We start from the raw sequence: 13648 nt of genomic DNA, 5'->3' as shown, positions 1-13648 counted from the left end.
GAGTTAACAGTTTTTCCAAGACTACTGTACTGCCCCAAACCTGAGTCAAACCAAAGCAACAGCTTTGAGCATTATATTGTTACCACTTTTGTAATTTTTTGAATTAAATAATTGATGTTAGAGGTTATAAAAACAAATGTATTGGTCATAATTTGTTACAATGAAAGTAAGATTTTGTATTATTGCCCCGTTTAGTCACCATATAACATAATTCAGATTCTTGTCTGTAATGTACTTCCTTCCCTTGTAGCAGCAAGTAAAGGCAGTTTGTTAATAGACAGCAGAAACCCAGATCCACATTATCTTGACAGGAAGAAATGTTCCAAAATGTTCTCTATGTAGCAGAAAGAGTCCACCATTTCTTCCTAAAAAAATCTGCCTCCTGTGAGTAAAAAGACCTAGACTCCAGGAAACATCTCATGTTTATAGCTTCTGTCCACAACCCACAACTCAACAGCAAACAAACCTCATAAACCCAAAGCCCTGAATTCCTTCATTCCATAATAACCTACCTCTACATCCCAGTGGCATCAACCACACCATCTGATTAATGCATATGCATGGTAGTTCCCACTGAAATCAGTTAGGTTTATATGATCAAAATTAGGCAAGTAGATCAAGTGCTTTCATACCTCAGGTCACATAGTACCCTATGGGACCCACATTCAGAGTTAATTTAGGTGAACTGGATGGAACAACAGTGAAGGAGGAAAAAAACCCCAGATATACTGCACAAAAACAAGCAAATCAAAAAAGCATTCCTCCCGCCCACATCATAAATAGTTTGGGAATTGCTTTTTAGTGTTTGTGTTGTATCTTAATTTCTATTGTTCTTTGAAATGAGTACATCACTATGAGGACGCTGACACAAATAATTATCCTTCCAAATGTTATCTATGCTGTGTACACACAAAAATAGACAAGTAATTTTTTAACAGATCAACAAAAGAAGGTATAAGCATCCTGTGTTATTAGATATGCCTAAAAAATGGTACTTAACAGCATTTACCTGTGAGCATACCAGCGTCAGCAAGCTCAGCACTAGTGATGGGTACATTGGGACCATCCGCTTCATATGCTTTCAAAATGTACTTCTCAATTACACCTATGACCCCAGCTGGTTTGTCCCAGGTGACCTCAATGCTGTAACCATTTATACTGTGAACTCTTGAGGGACTTGGCACATTTTGTGGAACTGTAGAAGGATAAAATAGAAAATAGAGAAAATGGCAGTTCTAAGGAGACTATTGCCCCTATTCTTCACTTTTAATGGCTGCAGTAAATCAGACTCAACCATTAGCATAAATACAATTTATTAGAGTTGTAACTTTTCAGCATTGATTTAATATGACTGCACATCTTGAGCTATTCAGTTTAAGCTATATTTCAAAACCATCAAAACTCCATCTACATAACATTCCTTCTTGTCTTGTTGCAATTTTCCAAAAACATTTCATGTATCAAACATATTTAAGCATCACTCACAAAGAGAGGAGGTGGATTGCACGTAGCTAACAAGCTCAGGCATTAAAATAACACAACTGAATGAAGCAAGACAATACTGCAACAGAGAAGAGTTTTGATATTTATCAGTTGGGTATCTAAGCCACAGAATGCCACAATTATGAGACATTTCTAAATATTTGCATTGTCATTTACAGAAGTCCTTCAAAAAATTGAAGGTCTTTGATTTATTTTCCTATTTCCACAATGTCATGCACTTGTCCTGGGGCAAAACAGCGATTTTTAAGGCCTTTTTGCAAAATCCTTTGCTTCTGATCATAACATAATATAAAAAGAAAAGAAGGGAAAAAAAAGGAAAAAGGAAAATGAAAATGTTTTAAGGAACAGAAAACCAAGATCATATATGCATACAGTTGCTAATAAAAAGAAATCATCCCATTTCCTATAACCTTTAACTATTTCTTAGATATTACTATACCAAGTAAAGCCAGTAACAGCTTCATCACAGATGACTGCACAAGGGATGCAAAGGAAAGACCCAAGGAACACTATGGCAGGATGATGGATGATGAGTTTGCCATAAACGCATGTGGACTCCCTAGCCCTGCTGATGATCATTCTCTTTTCTCTCCATTAAATAACCTATTTTTTGGTAATTTTATTGTTTAGTTTCATTAAATATGAATGCAGTCTTGTTCTTTATAAGAAGGGTATCAGCACGGAAAGTACAAAAATACCTGGAAGTTGTGATTCTTGTGTAAAGTAAGAATGTGATACACTAAGAAAGTTTCCATTACTACAATCATATATTGATTTTATTAGTTATGAAGGTAAGATAAGGTACTGAACAGCAGATGGTCTTCTCATAAGGGATATAACAAAACCAACTCAAAAATAATTAAATAGTGCAATTATTCTCCAACCCCAGGGAACATAGACTGCTCAATACTGTGGTCAGCTTGCAAACATAAATTTGTGGCAAACCTTACAGTTGTCAGACAGTTTTTAATATGAAAATATGCACATATATTGTGCCTTCTGGGTGGCACACCAAATAATGAGAGTAAGTTGTATAAGAATGCATTTTCAAGTCCAATATTTATGCAAGTATCACATAATGTTTTGAGATCATACACTGAATAACTTCCATCAAAAGAATTCTCTGCCTTGTTGGAATGAAATTAGGCTTCAATTTACAGAAGAGGGAAAGTTTGTTAAATAAAATACACAGAACTGTAAATCTTCAAAAACTTGCTCGATGAAGTTTGCAAAAACACTGAACAGAAAAGTTTTTTTAAATTTTCTTCATAAGACATATGAAAAATTTGATCTTTAATGCTCAGCAGATATGTTCCTACTTTGAAACCTTCTCCACAAGCCACATGCTGCTTTTGTAGTACATATTGCCACATTTTCACACACAATCTATGGACTACTTGTTAAAAGAATCCTCCTTCAGCCGCACTGAGCAGCATACTCATGTGTGGGTCATTTAGAAAAACAACTTTCACAACACCTTCTTGTCCCTAGTAACTACATGGCCTCTTATTTCCACGGTTTGTGCCTGCTATCCCAGTATCACCTTTCTTTATACCTGATTTTGTATCATTAGGTGATACATAAGAAAATGCAGATTTACTTACTCCAACCCACTCATGTAACATGAGGTCAGATGTGCACATAAGAGCACAACTACATGGATGGCTGCTCTTACTCAGTTAATGCAGTTCAATAACATCCTTTCCTCTCACATAACGGAATTATCCAATATATGTTTGGAAAATACCGTGAATTATGATAAGAAAATACTTACCTTAAGACTTTAGCTGATGACTGTAATTTGGTATCTGTTCAAAGCTTTAAGCAGTTTTGCTCCTTCAGAAATACCGTGCAACGTGCACTACTCAAAATCATTGTGGTGGGATTGTCTCCACAAAATCACAGAATGGGTAAGGTTGGAAGAGACCACAGTGGGTCATGTGGTCCAACCTCCCTGTTCAAGCAGGGTCATCCTAGAGCACATTGCACAGAATTGTGTCCAGACCATTCTTGCACACCTTCAACCTGGCATTAGATAGCCTATGAAAAATGAGAGTAAGTAAAACTTAAAATTATATTTACCTGATTCTCTTGTACGAACGTGGGTCCATACACTAGATACTGATCCTCCTTCATTTGAGGCAACCACCCTATAGAGGTATTCTTCAAAAGACATGGAGAAGTACAGAGGAGGTAAAAGATTAAAAATACTAAAAAAACACTGAACACAGTAATACATTGACAGAAAATGAACTGAAAATTATGTATTTTTTTTAAAGAACCAATGTGCTACCTGTAAATGGTTGTAGACCACGCTCATAAACACTCTGCTCTTTTCCTCGGTACACTAGGATGGAGTCATTTCCCCTGCAGTTAACAGCACTGTCAGTTGATAGGCATCCGTCCAGATTGACTCTGACAGCACTGCTGGACACAGATGCCAAGTTAACGACAGCACCTCGTGTAAATTTAACATCCTTCATGCAACCACCGAAACCTAGCAAACAGTAAGGGATTAGTACCACATAAAGAGCTTCAGTCATTAAGAAACACTTTTGTTCCTTTCAATTCTATATTTTCAGCATTGAAGACTATAATGTGAATAGGTTGACATCCAACATGACATTCTGCCTACAATTTCACGATACTAAGCTGCCTTACTGGTCTACACTTTCACTGTTAGCAATTCCATCCCACAAGGAAATAGCTTTCTGTTTTCTCCCCTGCCACTTCTCACTTTAAAATTACTACCATAAAAGTGATTCTGACTTTTAAAATCAGCTTTCTGCTGCCTTCTAATATTTTGTTAATACACATGCTTTCTCAAACTGAGAAAAATATCTAAATTAAAAATACAATTAACTTCAGGACATCAGATGGAGTTACTTCAGTTTTTTATGATGGGGATATAACTGGTATGCTGTTCACAAACATCCTCTAGAAACACAATCCTAAACTATTTGTTTATGATAAAAAATTTAAGAAGCTACATTTTATATTTATTTCTATATATACATATATTTCTGTGTGTTCACGTGTGTAACATTCCTATCAACATTACAAATATGTTGAAATAGTTATTTGCAGTTAAAACATCACTATAAAATTCAGGATGCAGTTGTTAAAATCTCTATATTTACTAAAAATTAATAAATTGACACAAAATAGTTCTCAAATCTGAGTAGCAATTGGTGTTTAACATAAATCCAAAGTAAACAGTAACCGGACTGAAGACTTCAGTTCATTTAAGAATTAACTTTGTAAACTAAAAATCCACCTCTCACTGATCAGTGCTACTCTTTAGCTTTGTGAAAGTACTGTATTTATAGATTATGTACTTTTATTGCCTTTATCACTGCAAGATGACAGATCAGAGTACTATTTGTACTTAGCCACCTGAACTGAGAATCTAATGTCCTTACGTAGTTCATGCAAAAAGGGGTACTGAAGGTGGACACCCATTTTGAGTCAGCCTCTAAAACACTTTCCACAATGCTAGGAATTTAGCCAAACTGCTCCTCAGCATGAATACATCCTAATTTAAGCTCAACTGCTACTCCACAGCAACCTGCTCAGTTTCTTAGTCTGCAGCAGAGGAAAGAATTAGTCCCAGTCTGCATGGGTATCCTAATCATAAGACAGAATGAACAGCTGTTTAATTTTCAGTGAGATGCACACTGTATAAGCTACTTTAATACATTATTTTTAGTATCTTTTTGGCTACATTAATCACTATTTGAAGATTTCTGACTAATGTCAGCCAAGTAATCTTGTTTATTCTCAAGTAGCTGCAGAATAAGTAAAGACAGTACAAATTCTCACAAACATTCCTGCAAGGTACCTTCCTTCTGAACCTCTCAAGAGGGCATATGATGGGTCATGCAAAGGCCCACAGACTCTAGTTGAAATTTCTTAAATTAAAATTGTAGCTGACATGAAGGTGAGGTGGGAGGAGAAGGATATTTATCCCTTATTTGCTGTGAGCAAAACAACATTCCTTTATTAAAAATTAACTACGAAGCAGCCATTGATTAAGAAAATCTTATCTAAGTAATTATTAAATCAGAAGGTCTCCATATTCTATTATCTTACCATTACATCACTGTAGTCCTAAATAAAACACACTTTAAGCTGTAATGTCTAATCTTTTTCACCTAAAACTACATTTAGGAACACCTAAGAATGTTTTTCTCTTTGGACACTCTAAATACAAATTCCCAGCCGCCATCTTATTTTGCGGCTTGCTGAGGAGGCTTGGTGGAAAAGTAATGTTTATTGATGTGCCTCGGTATGCCCTTCAGACATTCACTTTAGATGCTATATTGCCCTAGATTCTTTGTTCACAGATCTCTTTGCTGCAGGAGTTGTGAATGCATCCACTCACGAGGCTATACCATCTGCTACAAGGCAACACTGACAGGGTATGACTGGCTAGCTCTTTCAGGCCATAAATATTATGCACACAGAACCTGAAGGAAGATTATATTATATGTGATACTTAGAGCTGGAAGAACACTATATTCTTGAAATATCTGTGAATGCCAGTGCATGGATTTGATTCAAACTACTCTATAGCTGTGAAACCACGAGGCTTCCATACAGTTCTGCAGAGCTTACTTGATGCACACATTCAGTGTGAGTTTATGCATTCAAAGCCACTTAGTAGATTCCCCACTAATCACTTACTGACTGCTACTTATTTGCTCACAGTATCTGAAAAATACACCATGACTGATGAATAGTTTCACAACTAATGAAAAAACACACCCAAACAGAGTCAGTTTAGTAGACGCTTTTGGCTACACTTCCTACAGTAGATCTTTTGTGAAGGCCACTAGTATCAGGCTGTAATTAATGCTTCTCTCTTTTCCCTACAAATTTGACCTGTTCCCAAACAGAAGGGTCGCAGTGATGGCTAAAAATATGACCGTGTCTCCTCTTTCCGATAACCAGGAAAACGTCACAGAAATTGTAGCCAAAATCCAAATTCAGGGGTTTATATTCATTTAATTTTTTGGGTTAGAATAAATATTGCCTAAAAATGGCCTAAAACCCTCTCAACTATTCTTCCATGTGGCAGCATCCAGCCTCATTACAGTGATTTAAGCTATGTTTACTGTTTTCCACTGGTTTTGTATTCCAGATCTGCAAGTGACACAAGTGGATCAAGTGAAACAAGTTTATCTGAACTGGCTCTCTCTGATGACGATTTGAGATCATCTGGTTGGGCATCTCAGTTTACCATGTGCTACTCTCCATTTCCTCTTCCAGTAGTTAGATTGCTTCAGATATCACTGGGTTGTAAGAATTTTTATAGCTTTGCAAAAGGATCAGGACTCAGTAAAGCTACATTGGTAGGGATGACTGGTAGTTAAAGTAACAATGGGTGGAAAGAAAAATTCCTGTTACATATTCATGAATTTACACTGTCAGCAGCAGAATGTCCACCTTGTGCATGACATCAGTTTTTGAAAACACATGTTCTTGGTGTCATCTTACCTTGTTCTAACCCCAGCTCTTTATAAAAATTCTGAATCTCAGGTGGGATTCCCCCTATGTAGACAGGTGAGTTTACTTTCAGCTGCTGAACACGGGGTTCAAGCGCCTGCTCTCTCAATTCATTCATACTTGTTGAAATCACAGAGCCCTCCTTGTTCACAATGACTTCATTCCACTTTCCATCACAATAAGACAGTCCCAACCAGAGATCCACTTGTGTGAAGACAATGCCAGTTTTTAAAAAGATGTTTAATATTCCACTTTTCAGTTCAATCTATATATTTTCAAAGAGAAAAAAATATTTTGAAAGAGACATCAAATACACAATGACAGAAATTTATTTTAAAAAACATAATCAAAGGAGTTATGCACAAGATCAATGAATAAGAAATTTTTATCTTCAGGATAGTACTGTTTACACAAAGCATGCCAAATACAGTGAGTGAATCAGTTAATTCAGAAGGTAGGAAAATATATTTTGAATTTTTGACAACAGACTTTGGTATTAATGCAACTAAAAAGAAAGGACAATGAATCAGGACTGTTTTGCTTTTTTGAGAATGAGAAAACAGTATTTTATCTATCGATTCATTTTTTAGAAGAATGTAACAAGATAATAAGGAAATGAAATGTCAGACCTGATTAAGGTCTTTTTAATTGGTTGGTGAACTCAATTTCAAATTTTTGCAGTATACATTGATTCTTACATTCATACATTTCATCCTTATTCTTCTACATCTTGTAAGAAAATAATTGGTTTTGTATGTGCTTTTTGAGATTAATGTGCCAATTCTCTAATAGAAATATATTTTACTTAAATGTTTCACTGCAGAAGTCTCCAAATGCTTTACTGCAAGACTCTTTATACTAACTGAATGGAACACAAGTGGGCTGAGACTGTAAATTGGCACATATAAAGCACTAGACACTTAGGGTATGAACTGGTGCTTGAAAAATATTAATATATCCACAAAAAGGCATTACTGTTTCTATGACAAAACCTTATTAAGTGAAATAAAAACTACAGATTTAATATAAATTCTTATCACCATTATTGACAAACTGACATATTTAGTTTACTGATAATATTAGCATTGCAGTGTTCATAATTAGATTGTATTTCCTTAACAGGGACTCCAACTGATGAAAGAACTCTGTACTTGCAGTGACACAGGCAATGCAGATCCTATCCCAAGTGTACACTGACTTCTTGCTCATAAAACAGAGGGATTTTGTTTATTTCTTTCTTTGGGACCGCAACTTTTCTTATTTCCATGAGTTTAGAGCCATTTATAGCTAAGGACTCTACAATACAGGTAAAGGACTGATCATGGCATCAGTATTGAGTATAGCTTGAAAAATGTGTCCATTGGACAAGTCAGTGCTTTTCTTCACTGATAAGAATTAATATGGAGCACACTGTGCTGGTGTGAAGAAAGCATTCCAGATGCATTAGTACAGTGGTATGCCAGCAAGCCTGCCAGACCTGGAAGCCAGAGAGAGGGTACAGTGTTTGACACAGGGTCACTACTCAGCACAACCCTTTTCCAATTTACTCATCTTGGTATAGTTTTAAAGCAGGCAGTGAATAATGCTTATGCTTTTTTTTGTTGACCTGGACTGACATTTAGAATGCCCAAGTGAAGACAAAGATAGGGGACCACTGCTCAGTTTCAATTGTCCTGCATGGTGAAGATAAAAAAAAACAAATTCCTGCATAGATCTGAGCATAGGTACTGAGCATAGGTTTAGAAAAACAACAGACTAATTGTTTGCTTTAGATAAAATTCTGGGACCACTTTAAAAAAAATGCTTGATTTCTAATCTGTCCTTGGAAACTATATTATTACTTTAAATCAAAAATGCATGAAGATCATCTTACAGACATCTCAGTTGCCATCCCATCCCTAAACAGAGTGTTTATATCACAGCTCTAAACATAAGCAGTTTCCAGTTTAATTCTTCAAAGCATGCTTGCTTTTCAGAATTTGAGGTACAAAATTTCATTAATGCTTTTCTATATGTACACAATTCTTATTTTGATATACCTCAGCATTTAAGTTTGGAGTTAGGAAAACCAAAGCTTAGCCTGTAACTGGAAGATATGAGGTGCAAGAAGAGCTTCCATAGTCCCACTAGCAGGTTGTGGTATCTCTCCGAGACTGATACAGGGACCAACTCTGATTAAAAATTTTATTAATGACCTGGGCAATAAGATGGGGTATACTCTCATCAAGGTTGCAGGTGATAGCTAAGAGGGCTGTCACTGGTGTTCTAGGCATATAAAGCAACTTTGAAGAAAATACTGAGTCAAGATGGGTCACAAACTGAACACTGGCCAACAATGTACCCTCAAAATGATGAAGACCAACCTGCACTGGGCTACATTAGAAATGAGGCAGGCACCAGTTCCAAGGAGTTGATTCTTCCCCTCTATCTATCATGTATAAGACCTGGACTACTGTATCCAGTTGTGGAATCTCTGGTATATAAAACATACTGCAGAACACCAGAGTGAATCCAGGGGAGGGGCACCAAGCTGGTCAGTGGTTGGAGTACCTAGAGTATGAGCTGAAGCTGAAAGAACAGGGTTTGTTCAGTCCTAAGAGAAAAAGGGAAGAGAACTTTACTGTTCAACTTCCTTATGGGAAGATACAGAAAAGACAGACCCAGTCTCTTCTCAGAGGCAAGGATGAGAGGCAAAAAACAAGTTGTAATGAGAGAAACAGTAAGAGATCAGGGCTGGTTTCTTTGTTGTTTGGGGTTTTTTTTCCTATAATGTGGATGGTCAAAGATTGGAACAGACTGCAGAATTTATAAAGCTGTGGACCATCCATCTGGAGAGAGATGCACAATATCCAAACAGAAAATGCATGGAGCCCCTATTCAAACATAAATTGGTCCTACTTTTAGCAAAGATTGGGAATAAATTACTCCAAAGGTCCCTTCAACTTAAATGATTTTTTGATTCTGTATTGTACTTCTCTGCAGGAGCAAGTCATTGCCTCACTTGATCTGCTTATAAACATATGAGTTTGAAGATGAAAGGAATATGCAGATATAGCTCTGGGAAACCAAACTCACATATGATAGGGGCTGCATCAGAGCCTGAATGACACTTCGTTAAACCTGCCATCCAAAATGGTCTCAACCAATGTAGAACTAGAAGAGTGATTATGGCTTTATCTCCCTTGAATTAGGAAGTCTTCCTGAGTCTCAGGAATACCAGCAGAGAAAAGCAATGGACTTCAAAAAACTTGTCAAGGACAGGCAGTCTGTGAGTCCTTTGAAAGTGAAAGTACATGTTACTCCTGTTGATGTTCATTCCAGTTAAAAATCTAGCCTGGTTCAGACCTGCCAGCCAGAGAGCAGAGGCCCAAACAAAGACCCTCAACAGTCTCCTCAGAATCAGTCACTCTTTAACGATTTGCATTTTGAGTTCTCAAAATGCTAATTTCACATCCCCTCTTATTTCCATCACAGTAATGCTTTCATCTTGGACTCTGGCTATTTTACTTCATGCAGCTATTCAAACGTGCAATTCTTTGGGAAAAGTTCTTTCAAGACTTTTTTCTTACTTTGCAGTTTTGCAGAAGCAAATCAGCAGCTACAATTTCTTGGGAGCCAGTGCCACTGTTGCACACTGGCAGTGTTTAGGCTTTTGCTGCAGTTGAAGTGGTCAGCATCAAAATCAGTAATGCAAACTTTATCAGCCATCGTGGATTCTTTTAATCACATAAACTCATGAGGAAACACATGCCAGAGTGAGAGCTAGTGTATCTGGTCACAGTTTGCCTGTAATTATTATGCCTGCATCCAAAGATAATCAGATTGACCTATCTGGCTTGAGTTAATTCTCAGGGCATAGAAGGCATGGAAGAAGTGACCTTTATGCACAGCACCTTTCTAGGACATCATTTTGTCTTGGGTAGAAAACAAGACAGAGTCTTTGGCTGTTTGGTATCAGATCAACCACGTGTTTAGCTACAGTCATTCCCAAACTATAATGCTAATAAGAGAGCTGTGACCTATGCAAAGGGAAGGGTCAGGGAATACTGTCTTACATCGGCACTTGGGATAAGTGGTATAGCTTATAATCTGTTTTGCTGTGCAAGTGTTTCCTGACCAAAGCTCCTAACAAAGACATCATAGTTCATGTGCAACATGCTACACACCTCATTTTCACTTTCTATTAACCTTTTTTTGTGAGCTCAAGTGTACAGAAAAACCTTCTGTCATCATTATGTATGTGCAGAACACAAAGCCGCAAGAGTTGGAAAAGCATCCATACATGTACTCATCCTCTCTAAAATTCCTCATTTTAAGGCTATGGAGACGTTGAGGTCAGGATTAAATTGACATTAAAAAAAAAATTACTTGATTTAGGACAAATTCTAAGAAAATCATCCAATCACAATTCTCAGTGCTGAAAATAGTATAAATATAAAACTGCCAAAAATCTGGATAATTTTTGTATGAGTATGAGTAGAAAAGGAAATTATTTTGTCTAACTGCTTTGTGGTTTTGACTCCACTTCAAATTTAGTAAGTCCCTTTTCTTACTTTATAGTCAGAATCTATTTTCTCATGTTTGTGGTAGTCTTACACAGAGCAAGACAGAGGAAACAAGGATCACATACTACCAGAATCTCCTGAAGAACCTTGTGAATACTGTTCATGTAAATAGTGCCCCTGTGCTGTGAATTACACACATACAACTCTTTTTTAGGGTGGAGCAGTAGTGTACCTATAATATCTTATCCTATTAGCTTGTGATCTTGGTCATTACTTGAGGGCAAAATTAAAGTAATAACTATAATTAGTAGGACTTGTTATTGGAACTCATTGTAATTTTTTAACTAAGGCTGCTTCAAAAAGAGGAAGCAAATTGGTCTAGCAGAATCCAAAACCCAGGAAAAAATGATCTGCTAGAAAAGCCAGTTGTATAAAAAGAAAATATAGAGTAAGTTATAGTTGACCTGAAAAGGAGAAAAATACATTTATATGTTTTAGGTCACAAGTTTAAAAGAAAAGGCCCATTAGATATAATACCGTGCAATAAAACAGGCTGTGACATGACAGCCATTAGCAAAACAGCTGCATAATAAGAAATAAATAAATTAATTAAATTCAATAATAGAGCAGAAAGGGCAGATTGGGTCATAAAGAATAACAATACTTTCAAAAATCTCTAAAAATAAATTATTGCTTCCTGGATAAGCTGTAAAAGTATTTTTTTTCCATCCTCTGTAATACCTACTAATTGGTGCAAGTACTAACTACAGTTGACCTACTAAGCAATGGTGACCACAGCCTAATTACACTCAGAATCCTTGAGGAAAGAAAAATATCAAAATCCAGAGCCATGCAGCTAATAAAAGAATTTGAAAAATGAAAATAAACATATTAAAATTTAAACAAAATACTGGAAATGATGGAAGTACAAGTAATCTTGAGTATAAACAGTTTTATTTAACAGACGCCAAAAAGAAACTTCATAAGCACTATCTCAAAAATTTGCCTAATACAGGATTTGTATTTTGCAGTGTTGGGAAAACCATGACAGGAATGAGATGGGATTAAGCTGGACCACTAATTTCTGTCTATATGTTTCAAATACAAATGAAAAAATTTATGGATTATAAAAAAATACATATATCTTAAAGAGAAAGATTTATTAGGAGACTGGACAATTTCCATCATGAACTTTTTGATTTACAATTTAACTGATCTTGTTCTACTATAAGAACTGGGAAAATGGTAACTCTATACTTGCCTAGGAATAATGTGGACACTTTTAATATGTCTTTCATTCTCCTTTCTAATTCAGTAAAGACAATAATTCTACGTTTCATATATTGATATCTTTCTTATTTATGATATAAATAACACAAGTAACTTAATTGAGCATCTCTTGGAGTGTTTTGCTCCCCTTACACTTTGCCATGCAAAGCATTTCAAAACTAGTAAAACACAAAAATAACTTATGGCATGAAATTTCTTTAAGTGCTAGTTTGGCTTTAGTAACAAAACTCACAAGCCATATCTGAATATAGTTATTTGTATTTTTGAACTTACTGCAAGATAATCTGGGCCATCTTTATTGTAAACAAACAGAAGCAATCCATTCAGTTGATCTGTTCTGAATTTGAATGAGATCTCAAATTCCATTCCACCACTGAAAACACCTGAATGCAATTCCAGGAACCCTGGAAAGAGAGTGAGTGCATACATAAGCTAATCAAATCCATAAATAAATAGTTTCAGGAAACCAAAAGTAAAAATTTGGATGCTACTTTCTACTTTGATATAAAGAACTTGGGCATCAACAAGTTCTTACAACTTTATCACTCAGCCTCGTAAAGGACAGTTATCGACAACATACTACAAGAAACCAAACCGGTACAATATCCTCATTTTTTTTTACCTGGCATTTCTTTTGGTACCTTATAGGCATCTTTTATGTCTCTACAAAAGTGAACCTTCACCTTTTACAGGCACATCAAATTTGCATACAGTTACAGCAGCACTACCTGTCTGTAAACCCAGAGACCAAATTTTAAACCATTCAAAAATAAACTTCTATAACTAAAAATGCTTTGAAAAGTAGATCACTGTAATACTTTTAATATGATCACCTTTTATAT

At 36.0% G+C, this 13648-nt stretch overlaps 1 protein-coding gene across 1 annotated transcript in view; it reads right to left on the bottom strand.

Annotated features, from left to right (window-relative positions):
- Window positions 1–13648, bottom strand: part of LOC116783619 (usherin-like) — a 238386-nt gene that overhangs the window by 198039 nt on the left and 26699 nt on the right. The window contains 5 exon segments of the mRNA XM_032681273.1: window positions 1010–1195; window positions 3586–3666; window positions 3797–4000; window positions 7003–7276; window positions 13080–13210. Coding sequence (XP_032537164.1) covers window positions 1010–1195; window positions 3586–3666; window positions 3797–4000; window positions 7003–7276; window positions 13080–13210 — 876 coding nt within the window.

This window comes from Chiroxiphia lanceolata, chromosome 3 (genome assembly GCF_009829145.1).
Source record: "Chiroxiphia lanceolata isolate bChiLan1 chromosome 3, bChiLan1.pri, whole genome shotgun sequence".
NCBI classification, from domain to species: domain Eukaryota; kingdom Metazoa; phylum Chordata; class Aves; order Passeriformes; family Pipridae; genus Chiroxiphia; species Chiroxiphia lanceolata.
This window is presented reverse-complemented; position numbering and strand designations above follow the sequence as displayed.